At 42.3% G+C, this 12695-nt stretch overlaps 1 protein-coding gene across 3 annotated transcripts in view; it reads left to right on the top strand.

Moving 5' to 3' along the window:
- Positions 1–12695, top strand: part of LOC137347189 (cullin-1) — a 160189-nt gene that overhangs the window by 127504 nt on the left and 19990 nt on the right. For all 3 annotated transcript variants that reach the window (XM_068011396.1, XM_068011404.1, XM_068011413.1), the window contains exons 13-16: positions 6183–6314; positions 7064–7181; positions 11287–11363; positions 11474–11605. In XM_068011396.1, the coding sequence (XP_067867497.1) occupies positions 6183–6314; positions 7064–7181; positions 11287–11363; positions 11474–11605 (459 nt within the window). The remainder of the gene's footprint in view (positions 1–6182; positions 6315–7063; positions 7182–11286; positions 11364–11473; positions 11606–12695) is intronic.

The raw sequence follows: 12695 nt of genomic DNA, 5'->3' as shown, positions 1-12695 counted from the left end.
ACCATGGGGAATGAGGAAATGGCAGAGACATTGAACAAATATTTTGCGTCTGTCTTAACAGTAGAAGACACAAATTACATACTAGAAATAGAGGGTAACCAAGGGGATAAGTAGAGTGAGGAATTTAATGTAATTTATAACAGCAGAGAAAAAATATTGGGGAAACTTAAGCACCACACCCCATCCTGACTTGAACGATATCGTCGTCCCTTCACTGTCGCTGGATTAAAATCCTGGAACTCCCTCCCTAACAGCACTGTGGGTGTACCTACACCAGATGGACTTCAATGGTTCAAGAAGGCAATTCAGCACCACCTTCTCTAGGGCAATTAGGGATGGGCAACAAATGCTGGCTTTGCCAGTGACGCCCATATCCCATGAAACGAATGGGGAAAAAATCTGACAAATCCCCAGGACGTGATGGCTTAAATCGAAGGGTTCGAAAAGAGGTAGCTGCAGAGATAGTGGATGCACTGGTTAGGATTTTCCAAGATTCCCTAGATTCTAGAATGGTCCCAGCAGATTTGGGGCGGCACAGTGGCGCAGTGTTTAGCACCGCAGCCTCACAGCTCCAGCGACCCGGGTTCAATTCTGGGTACTGTCTGTGTGGAGTTTGCAAGTTCTCCCTGTGTCTGTGTGGGTTTCCTCCCACATGCCAAAGACTTGCAGGTTGATAGGTAAATTTGCCATTATAAATTGCCCCTAGTATAGGTAGGTGGTAGGGAAATATAGGGACAGGTGGGGATGTGGTAGGAGTATGGTATTGGTGTAGGATTAGTATAAATGGGTGGTTGATGGTCGGCACAGACTCGGTGGGCCAAAGGGCCTGTTTCAGTGCTGTATCTCTAAATAAATAAAATAAATTAAAAAAAAAAGATTGGAAGTTAGCAAATGTAAGAGAGAAAGTGTGGAACTGCAAGCTAGTTAGTCGTCGGGAAAAATGCTGGAATGTACTCTTATGGAAGTCTTAACAATGCACTTAGAAAATTATAGTATGATGAGGCAAAGTCAACGTGGTTTTACGAATGGGAGAGCATGTTTTTTCAAATTTATTAGTTTTTTTGAGGATGTGACTAGTAGAATAGATAAAGGGGAACCAGCAGATGTTGTATACTTGGATTTTCAAAAGGCATTCGATAAGGTGCCACATAAGTGATAAGAGCTCATGGAGTTGGGGTTAAATATATTAGCGGGGATAGAGGATTGGTTCCCTGATAGGAAGCTGAAAGTAGGGATAAACGAGGCATTTTCAAGTTGGCTGGCTGTAATTAGCTGCAAGGTTCAGTGCTGTTTACAATCTATTTAAAGACTTGGACAAAGAGACTGAGGGTGATGTATCTAAATTTGCTGATGGTAAAAAGTTAGGTGGAAATGTAAGCTGTGAGGACACAGAGGCTGCAAAGTGATATGGACAGGTTAAGCGAGTGGGCAACAAGGTGGCTGTTACGATCAGGTGAGGAGGAGTCGAAGGGCTCCCCTGTTGTCCCTCCTTGTTTGAGCACAACAGGTTTATTTTTTTTTTAAAGTGGATATACTTGTCAATTCAGTGAGTGTTTAACTATTTATGTGCTATGATCATAAAAAAAACCAATTGGATAGGTTTTCTTGAGTTTAACAAAGAAAGATGTTAGCTTTATTGTACTTGAGCCGATTTAAGTAAAATAATAAACTGCGCTCCAACTTTTTCTCTCTCTTACTCCCTCACCCACCCACCCACCCACCCTCCACACACACACACACACACACACACACACACACACACACACACACACACAAACAAAAATAGGTTAGAGTGGAGAAGGATAGATTGGTTGAATTAGTCTAGAGAAATACAAAGAGGTATACAGTCTGTGGAGGTTGATGACTCGGCTGGCTTTCAGCTGAATTTGGTGGTCCTGAGGCTTCCGGTTTGAACATGTGGACGGCTGAATCGGTGGTTCTCCTGGAGACAGTGATGCGGATGATGTCCTTTAAGGGGTCTCTGTCTACAGCAGTGTTAAGCCGAGGTGATTACGGCCAGCAGGCAGGATCTGAAGCTTGCAAAGTGGATTGGAGAGAGAGTGGAAGGAGTGGATCTTCTCTTGTCAGTGTGTAGCTGCTTGGTTGCTGAGAAAACACCAGCTTAAGCACACAGATGGTGGACCTGTCACGTGACTGTCACCCAAGGATTCAACATGGTTACCAGTGTGTATTCCCTTTTGCAACTTGAATCAGTCCATGTCCAGGAATTCCCTTTGCTCAACCAGGGTTCCATTGTTTAAGTGATTAGGTGTGATTAGATGGTTCATTCCATCAGTTTAATGTCCCGGTGATGGCCTTAATGTCTTGCTAATGGGACCAAGATAGGTAGTTCACTCAGATTCGCCAGGACATTGTTCTTGAGACTGTGCAAACAATTCCTCTCCACCTTAATGCATTGGAATGTGGTGTATATTCATGCAAATTGGGGTGGCCATCTTAGCTGCTCGCAGAGTCACCTTTTATCTGTTTCTTTTCCTTTTAAATTTATTCAGGTTCCAGCTGGTGGATTAAAAAATCATCATTTGACATAGCATGTTTGCCTGACAGTGACAGATGGAGTATTATTTTTATTTTATTTTTATTTAGAGATACAGCACTGAAACAGGCCCTTGTGGAGAAGTGTGAGGTTGTTCACTTTGGTAACAAGAATAGGAAAGCGCATTATTTTTTTAAAAGGCGTGAAAATATTAAATGTTGATGTTTGGAGGTATTTGGGTGTACTCGTACGAGATGTATTATTTTAAAGGGCATATCTAAAATGGCTGTCCATCGCTAGACAGGATGTGGTGTACAGACCCATGAGATTCCTCGGCAGTTTTTGGAAGTAGCTCCAGTGAGAAAACGTGTTACCCTAGTGTTGTTGTATATAAGTTAGCATCTTCAATAAAATAACTCACCTTTTAGAGCCACCAGTCTTGTCTGTGTAATTGGTGTGTTTTTGTTGAGGAAGAAAACATAACACAAGGAACATAGGAAGTTAGCGTACAGGTATAGCAAGCAATTCGAAAGGCAAATGGCATGTTGGCCTTTATTGCAAGAGGTTTGGAGTGCAAGAATAAGTATGTCTTGCTACAATTATATAAGACTTTGGTGAGACCACAGCTAGAGAACTGTGAGCAGTTTTGATCTCCATATCTAAGGAAGGATATACTTGCCTTGGAGGTGGTAAAACAAAGTTTCGCTAGATTAGTTCCTGGGATGAGGTGGTTGTCCTATGATCAGAGGCTGAGTAAATTGGGCCTATACTCTCTAGAGTTTAGAAGAATAAGAGATGATCTCATTGAATTCTGAAGAGGTTTGACAGAATAGACATTGAGAGGTTGTTTCCTCTGGTTGGGGAATCTAGAACACGGGGGCACAGCCTCAGGATAAGAGCTCGATCATTTAGGACAGAGATGAGAAACTTTTTTATTCGAGGAGTGGAGTGTTGTGAATCTTTGGAATTGTCTACCCCAGAGGGTTGTGGATGCTACATCGTTGAGTATATTCAATACTGAGATTGATAAATTTTTGATCTGAGGGAATCGAGGAATATGGGGAGGGGGCAGGAAAGTGGAGTTGAGGTAGAAGATCAGCCATGATCATATTGAATGGTGGCGCAGGCTCAAGAGGCTGTATGGTCTACTCCTGCTGCTATTTCTTATGTGATGTTCTTTAAAATAAAACACAGTCTGGTTCAGCCTCAGACAGTTGCCAGGGAGAAGGATGGTAGCTAGTGAATGGAGTTGCTGGTGGGGACTGAAAACAGTGGCTTCGGTCTTCCCAATATTTAATTGGAGTAAATTCCTTCTCATCTAGTACTGAATGTCGGATAAGCAGTCTGATAACTTAGCGACAGTGGAGGATTTGATATCGGTGGTGGTTGTGGTAAGGTAGGACTGGATGGAGTCAGCGTACATATGAAAACCTTTGCTGTTTTTGGATGATGTCATCGGGTGAGGTGGGGTGGGGGGGGGGGGGTGGGTGGCGGGGAGGGTGGCAGCCTAGATGAGAAATGGGAGATGGCCAAGGATGGACATCAGAGGTAATGGTTCAGGAGCAGAAGGAGAAGCCTTTTATTTTTATTCGTTCATGGGATGTGAGCATCACTGGCAAGGTCACATTTATTGCCCCTCCCTAGTTTCCCATGGGAAGGTAGTTGTGAGCCCCCTTCTTGAACTGCTGCAGTCCCTGTGTTGTAGGTACACCTAAAGTGCTGTTAGGGAGGGAGTTCCAGGACATTGCTGGTGGTACTCTGGCTATGATTAAATGCTAAGTGTAGTCCCATCTAGGTGAACGATGGTGGATGGGCGTTGGCGGAGGTGGTTTGGTCAGCCTTGTCAGACAGGTCAAGAAGGATGCGGAGGAATCGTTGCCCTTCATCACAGCCACTTAGGATGTCATTTGTGACTTTGATAGCCATTTCAATACTGTGGCAGTGGCGGAAATCTGGTTGGAGGGATTCAGACATGGATTTCCAGGAAATAAAAACAGACGATGTTGGAAATACTCTGCAGGTCTGGCAGCCTCTGTGGAGAGAGAAACAGAGTTAACGTCAGGTTTGTGACCTTTCATCAAAATGAGGGAAAGATCAGATGGCCTCAATCTCAGTGCCAAAGTTATCTATAATACCTCATACTTATTGTTGGAGGTGAGGGTGGAGAGTTAAGGGAGAGGGATTTTAGAAGTCAGATTGCAGTGGAGAAAAGAAGCCGGGGATTATCTTTGCATTCTGGGATGATCCTGGAAAAGTGAGCAGTTTTAGCAGACGAGAGCAGGATCTGATGGTGTATTATGTGGTACAAGCAGTTCAATGGCTAAACCAGTTGTCTGCTGTATCTGTTCAAGTCTAAGTCCCTTGGACTTAAGGGAGCAGAGATGAGAACTGTACTGGGGGGGATGGCCATGATGAAAAGAGTAATGGATTTAGTGGGTGCTATGGCATTAAAGGTGGGGGTGCACTTGAGTAAATTAGTAGTTGCAGAAATGTGTTAAATGAAGGGTCAAAGACTCAACAGTTCGGATTTTGAAAGTGCAATTGTAGGTGAGGTTTAGAATTTTTTTTCCATTGCTGACAGTGTAAAGTAGAGTTGGGGCGGGGAAGGGATGTGGGTGGCCAATGATACAAGGAAGTGATCAGAGATGGCCTTATCTGTATTTGATATGGGAGTAGTGAGGCCACATAAGATGGCAGGGTCAAGGGGGTGGCCGTGATTATGGATTGAGGAGTTTACATGAAGGGTGAGATTAAAGGAGCGTTGGAAAGCAGTGAACTCAGAAGAGAGAACATGATGAGTTCAGATGGAGGATAAAGTCATCAAGGATGAGAAGTCGCTCAGTTCTGAGGGAAAGGAGTGAAGAAAAACAGTCATGATATCTTGGTGAGAAAATTTTTATGGTACTTGGGTGGATGCTAGAGGGCAAGGATTTTAAATGAGAGGTAGAACAAGATGAAATGCTCAAAGGTGGATAAAGTGCCAGAGGAATAGGGAGACAGGCCAAGGTGTGAAGGGCCACTAAGATGGTCTTGGTGGGCCAAGTGATAGAAGATATAGCGAGGTGGGGAGGTACCATTTAGAGAGAAGGTACCATTGATGTTCAGCCAAGTTTCCATCAAGGACATGATGTCGATGCAGTCGTCCACAGTAAGTTCATGGATGGAAAGGGCCTTGTTCACAAGTGAACAGATATTCTGGAGGGAGATGCGGAGAGGGGCGGGGAGAGCTTATTTGCTGGCAAGAGTCCACAGGGTCAGCAGTGGAAAGGATAAGTTGGTTGGGAAGGAAATTGGCAAGGTTAGCCCCCAGTATGCTCGCTGGGCGGGAAGCTTGGCAAGAAAATAGGGTGAGCCTTGCGGTTGCTGCTTATAATGAGCCAGCAGCGCTGATTGCCTTGATAGGCCTTCGGAAGATGCCAAGAAAGGCACACGGAAGCCATAGGCTTATCTAAAAGGGAGTCAAGCCTAGTTCAAACAAGCACTGCCATGGTTGTGTTTTATATGGTTCTAAAAAATATACAATGGTGTGGTGTTTTAGCCCCAAATGACCATTTTACAACATCATTGGACAACGTTGAACAGTTATACTGCCTCTCCAGATGTGCAATTTTGATATTTACATCCTTTGGTTCTAAACAAGTTTCTATTTATTTTACGTGTATTGATTGGATTGGTTAATTTTCAGATGGTGGTGTTTAAGTATATTGAAGACAAGGATGTATTCCAAAAGTTCTATGCCAAGATGTTAGCAAAGAGACTGGTTCATCAGAACAGTGCGAGCGATGATGCAGAAGCGAGTATGATATCCAAACTAAAGGTCAGTGGAACTTTCTTTCAACTTGGTTAGTAGTTTTGTTTTCTATTAATGGTTCCTGTCACTATGGCTATGATTGGCCAACTCAGCAGAGATCAAAGGATGATCTGGATGTTATTGATTTGTTTGGCTGACATTCCCAATCTGCACTTAATTTACTAATTTAGCCATTGCGAAAGTTTACACTTCATCAGCTCTTTTTAAAAGTCGGGACATGCTGAGCTGCGTGCAAATGTTTCAGTATAGAGGCATTGAGCTCTGCCCTTTCCAACTTCATGGCGATGCAAGTAGATTATGTCTGTGAATCATTTTTTGCAATATTCTGAAGATAGAATTAATACTCCAGTTTTAGTGCTGTATGAAAGTGACAATGAAGTAAAATAAAGGCTTGCATTTAAATAGCAAATTGTTTTGTGAACACCCAAAACACTTCGCAGACTGGGAATTGCTTTGACATGTTGTGACTGTTAAGGCAAACTTGGTAATTTTTTTATACACATGTGATGGCTTAACCCTTTCTGCTGCACAAGCTTGGCTAAGAAATTTGTCGATGTCCAGCACATTTCCCCTCTTTTTATTCCCTTATTCTCCAGACTGTTGCATACTTAATTGCGATAGATTAGAATTCAATTGAGCTTCAGTGTTAAAAGAATTTCTACAGAATAAGTAGAATTGCCCAGAATACATTTTTATTCAACAGCTGCTCAAAACACTAGGCTGAATTACAATTACCTGGTTTGTTTTTTTCTCAGCAAGCCTGTGGCTTTGAGTATACCTCTAAACTACAACGAATGTTTCAAGATATTGGTGTGAGCAAAGACTTGAATGAACAATTCAAAAAGCATTTGTCTAACTCTGAGCCGCTTGATTGTAAGTATAAATTGTGGGTGATGATCTATCGAGTTGAAGGAGTGTATGTAGAGTTTTACTAGTGCTGAAAGGTTTGTTACGGCCAGGTGGTAAGGGGTGTGGATGGTTCCCATTGTTCACCTCGCAACTGACCAAAGTTGTGTTTTATTTAAGATGATGAGTTAGCCCTGAGTCTTTGGCAAATAAACAGACAGTGACAGGTTTTCTTGTAGGTTTAATACAGAAGATTAGCTATTTATCGAACAATATTCATTCCCCAAAATGTTCGCACTACCACTCATGCGTGCATTCACTCTCTCATGCATTCTCAAGAGAAGACAGGTAGAAGGCAAATGGTAAGGGTTCAAGGTGTGGTAGCTGTTCGTGGTTTACAGTAATCCTGTTGAATCCTCTAAGTAGAACAGGCTCTTTTAAAGATGCAGGCCTGGGTTGTTTGTAGTCTTGACTTTTTGAGGTGTTGTAGATTTCAGGTGGTTATGATTTCAAACTGGAGGTGGCAAACACTTTCAGTTTTCTGCTGCACCAAGTTAAAGTGTAAGAATAGCAGCAGGGCTCCTTCCTTGTTTTGGTTGGATCTCTTACTACAGCCTCTCGCTGGACTGCTTTTCTGTGATGTTGCTGTTATATCTCCCTCTCTCGCTCCAGAGGGTTACCTTTTAAGGTCATAATTATCATTAGCATTTTTGATAACTGACACAAGGTTTTTCTACCCTGGTGTGACAACACAATGGACCAGGATGTGGAATCCATGGCCATCCGTTAATGTTTGGATGAGTGTAATCCTGTTGTGATGTGGCTACTTCACACCTTCTTTGGGTCAGAAGATCTCATTCAATTCAGGAACGCCTTTTGATGGTTTCAGGATGGGGTGTAATTGACACCTCTTTGCCTGAAATGTATCCGTTTGTACTTAACAGACAGTGAGGCATTGTTCAAATACACAGGCCAGGTCATCTGACCTTTGGCAGCCATCTTTTGCAGCACTCCCCACTTTTTAAAAAAAGATAAAGTCAATTTTAAAGAGTCCACCTCAAGTAATGCTTGTATCTTAAAGGTAGGAATATGATATGTCTTTACTGGGCATGACAGTTTCTTTATGTCGAATCACTGCATCAGATATGTATTATAGGCGACCTATAAACCTTACCTGTTTCACTGACCCTGCCTGTTTCACTGTGGGATTTTAAAAAAAAGAACAATGTGGCCTGTGGATATCAGTGTGTGGATATTTAATGTTATATGTCTGAAATCCCCACACCTGCTGCTTTAGTTGAAGTGTTAACGCATTTGTTTAAAGTGGATTACTGCCTCTGTTAAAATAATGGAGAGAGAAATTTAAGCATTGGGCAGAACTCAGAAATAGGAAGGGTGCGGTAACAATGTTGGGGCTGTACTACAGGCCTCCCAACAGCGAGCGTGAGATAGAGGTACAAATATGTAAACAGATTATGGAAAGCTGTAGGAGCAACAGGGTGGTGGTGATAGGAGATTTTAATTTTCCCAACATTGACTGGGATTCACTTAGTGTTAGAGGTCTAGATGGAGCAGAATTTGTAAGGAGCATCCAGGAGGGTTTTCTAGAGCAGTATGTAAATAGTCCAACTCGGGAAGGGGCCATACTGGACCTGGTGTTGGGAAATGAGCCGGGCCAGGTGGTTGACGTTTCAGTAGGGGACTACTTTGGGAATAGTGATCACAATTCCGTAAGTTTTAGAATACTCATGGACAAAGACGAGAGTGGTCCTAAAGGAAGAGTGCTAAATTGGGGGAAGGCCAACTATACCGATTGGGAGCAGCTGTTTGAAGGTAAATCCACTTTTGATATGTGGGAGGCTTTTAAAGAGAGGTTGATTAGCGTGCAGGAGAGACATGTTCCTGTGAAAATGAGGGGTAGAAATGGCAAGATTAGGGAACCATGGATGACAGGTGAAATTGTGAGACTAGCTAAGAGGAAAAAGGAAGGACACATAAGGTCTAGGCGGCTGAAGAAAGATGAAGCTTTGAAAGAATATCGGGATTGTAGGCGCAATCTGAAACGAGGAATTAAGAGGGCTAAAAGGGGTCATGAAATATCTTTAGCAAACAGGGTTAAGGAAAATCCCAAAGCCTTTTATTCATATATAAGGAGCAAGAGGGTAACTAGAGAAAGGATTGGCCCACTCAAGGACAAAGGAGGAAAGTTATGCGTGGAGTCAGAGAAAATGGGTGAGATTCTAAACGAGTACTTTGCATCGGTATTCACCGAGGAGAGGGACATGACGGATGTTGAGGTTAGGGACAGATGTTTGATTATTCTAGGTCAAGTCGGCATAAGGAGGGAGGAAGTGTTGGGTATTCTAAAAGGCATGAAGGTGGACAAGTCCCCAGGTCCGGATGGGATCTATCCCAGGTTACTGTGGGAAGCGAGAGAGGAAATGGTTGGGGCCTTAACAGATATCTTTGCAACATCCTTAAACACGGGTGAGGTCCCGGAGGATTGGAGAATTGCTAATGTTGTCCCCTTGTTTAAGAAGGGTAGCAGGGAAAATCCAGATAATTATAGACCGGTGAGCCTGACGTCAGTGGTAGGGAAGCTGCTGGAGAAGATACTGAGGGACAGGATCTATTCCCATCTGGAAGAAAATGGGCTTATCAGTGATAGGTAACATGGTTTTGTGCAGGGAAGGTCATGTCTTACCAACTTAATAGAATTCTTTGAGAAAGTGACAAAGTTGATTGATGAGGGAAGGGCTGTAGATGTCATATACATGGACTTCAGTAAGGCGTTTGATAAGGTTCCCCATGGTAGGCTGATGGAGAAAGTGAAGGCGCATGGGGTCCAAGCTGTACTAGCTAGATGGATAAAGAACTGGCTGGGCAACAGGAGACAGAGAGTAGCAGTGGAAGGGAGTTTCTCAAAATGGAGACGTGTAACCAGTGGTGTTCCACAGGGATCCGTGCTGGGACCACTGTTATTTGTGATGTACATAAATGATTTGGAGGAAAGTATAGGTGGTCTGATTAGCAAGTTTGCAGACGACACTAAGATTGGTGGAGTAGCAGATACTGAAGGGGACTGTCAGAGAATACAGCAGAATATAGATAGACTGGAGAGTTGGGCAGAGAAATGGCAGATGGAGTTCAATCAGGGCAAATGCGAGGTGATGCATTTTGGAAGATCCAATTCAAGAGTGAACTATACAATAAATGGAAAAGTCCTGGGGAAAATTGATGTACAGAGAGATTTGGGTGTTCAGGTCCATTGTTCCCTGAAGGTGGCAACGCAGGTCAATAGAGTGGTCAAGAAGGCATACGGCATGCTTTCTTTCATCGGACGGGGTATTGAGTACAAGTGTTGGCAGGTCATGTTACAGTTGTATAGGACTTTGGTTCGGCCACATTTGGAATACTGCGTGCAGTTCCGGTCGCCACATTACCAAAAGGATGTGGATGCTTTGGAGAGGGAGCAGAGGAGGTTTACCAGGATGTTGCCTGGTATGGAGGGCGCTAGCCATGAAGAGAGGTTGAGTAGATTAGGATTATTTTCATTAGAAAGACGGAGGTTGAGGGGGGACCTGATTGAGGTGTACAAAATCATGAGAGGTATAGACAGGGTGGATAGCAAGAAGCTTTTTCCCAGAGTGGGGGATTCAATTACAAGGGGTCACGAGTTCAAAGTGAAAGGGGAAAAGTTTAGGGGGGAGATGCGTGGAAAGTTCTTTACGCAGAGGGTGGTGGGTGCCTGGAACACGTTGCCAGTGGAGGTGGTAGACGCAGGCACGATAGCGTCTTTTAAGATGTATCTAGACAGATACATGAATGGGCAGGAAGTAAAGAGATACAGACCCTTAGAAAATAGGCGACAGGTTTAGATAGAGGATTTGGATCAGCGTAGGCTTGGAGGGCCGAAGGGCCTGTTCCTGTGCTGTAATGTTCTTTGTTCTTTGTTCATTTGTACATTAACCTCCCACTGGCATAGTTTCAGGGCCTATATACTTGTGTTTTTTTTCTTTAATTTTGCCTGTTCTTTGCAACCTTGATGTAGTTTGATGTTTTAATTCAACAAATGTATCATAAAAATATGGTTACATTTTAAAAAAGGGCTTTTTTTTCCCTTCCCCCTCAGTGGATTTCAGTATTCAGGTTTTGAGCTCTGGTTCCTGGCCTTTTCAGCAGTCCTGCACATTTGCACTTCCATCTGAGGTAAATTTGCTATGTGTTTGCAGTTTATCTTATATGCTGTTACGAACGGTTCATGAGTAATAATAGTTAATAAAATTCATTGAATAAACATCAGCTTTGTGTTACTGCAGTTGGAACGCAGTTACCAGAGATTCACGGCATTCTATGCCAGTCGGCACAGTGGTCGGAAATTGACCTGGCTCTATCAGTTGTCTAAAGGAGAGCTAGTCACAAACTGCTTCAAGAACAGATATACTTTACAGGTGAGATGTGTAATGATAAATAAATGAAGAATCTGTCTTCAAAAGCTATAACAAATGGGTTTGGTGTCAATAACAATTTTTTTTATATATATTTTATATTTACATACACACACTTGAAAAATTGTCAGATGAATTAATTTCAAGTTTTAAAGTGGAATAAAATCTTTCTTGCTATATTTTAGTTTAAGGATGGTAGAAGAAAAATTTATATATTCAAATAAGGTGCAGAAAGCACATTATCATTGATTACCAGTTCTTAGCCATTTGTCTCAACACAAAATTTAAAACAGCAATGTCCTTTTTGTATCATTAAGCTAACCTTGATAACCTGATGTCAGTGTAATGAATCTTAATTCTGATATCCTATAAAAAAAAATTGACTATAAAATTATTTGTACGCATGAACAAAAGACATTCAGGATACTATATGCCTACATATATTTTCTCATGAAAACTTTTGTTTGTTATTTATGTGCAATACAAATAATATGCAAATATACATGTGTTGCACATGAATATAACATACTGGGGGTTTTTATGAGAAATGCACAGTTTTACAGTTAGAAGCGTTTCAGTAATTGCGTTCCTTTGTATGAATGTTGTACTATTGCTTATTAAACTTAATTTGCTCATATGTGGACTTCCTGAGGCAAGCATGCTGTGTGCCATATAAACATTGGCCTACCTGCTTTATCGGCATCAGAGGAATGGTAAGATTAAAGTGGATAATTGAACTGAAAATGGTAAATTGTCATCGAGTCATAGCGTTATACAGCATAGAAACAGGCCCTTCTGCTCTTCATGTCAATGCTGGCCATCAAGCACCTATCTATTCTCATCCCATTTTCCAGCACTTGGCCCGTAGCCTTGTATGCTATGGTGTTTCAGGTGCTCATCTAAATACTTAAATGTTGTGAGGGTTCCTGCCTCTACCATCTCTTCAGGCAGTGTGTTCCAGATTCCAACCACCCTCTGGGTGAAGAAAATTTTCCTCAAATCTCTAAACCTGCTGCCCCTTACCTTATCTTAAATCTATGCCCCTGGTTTTACCTTTTCCTTAAATAAGCATGCATACGCATAAAAAGCAAAC

Source organism: Heterodontus francisci, chromosome 2 (genome assembly GCF_036365525.1).
Source record: "Heterodontus francisci isolate sHetFra1 chromosome 2, sHetFra1.hap1, whole genome shotgun sequence".
NCBI lineage: Eukaryota > Metazoa > Chordata > Chondrichthyes > Heterodontiformes > Heterodontidae > Heterodontus > Heterodontus francisci.
This window is presented reverse-complemented; position numbering and strand designations above follow the sequence as displayed.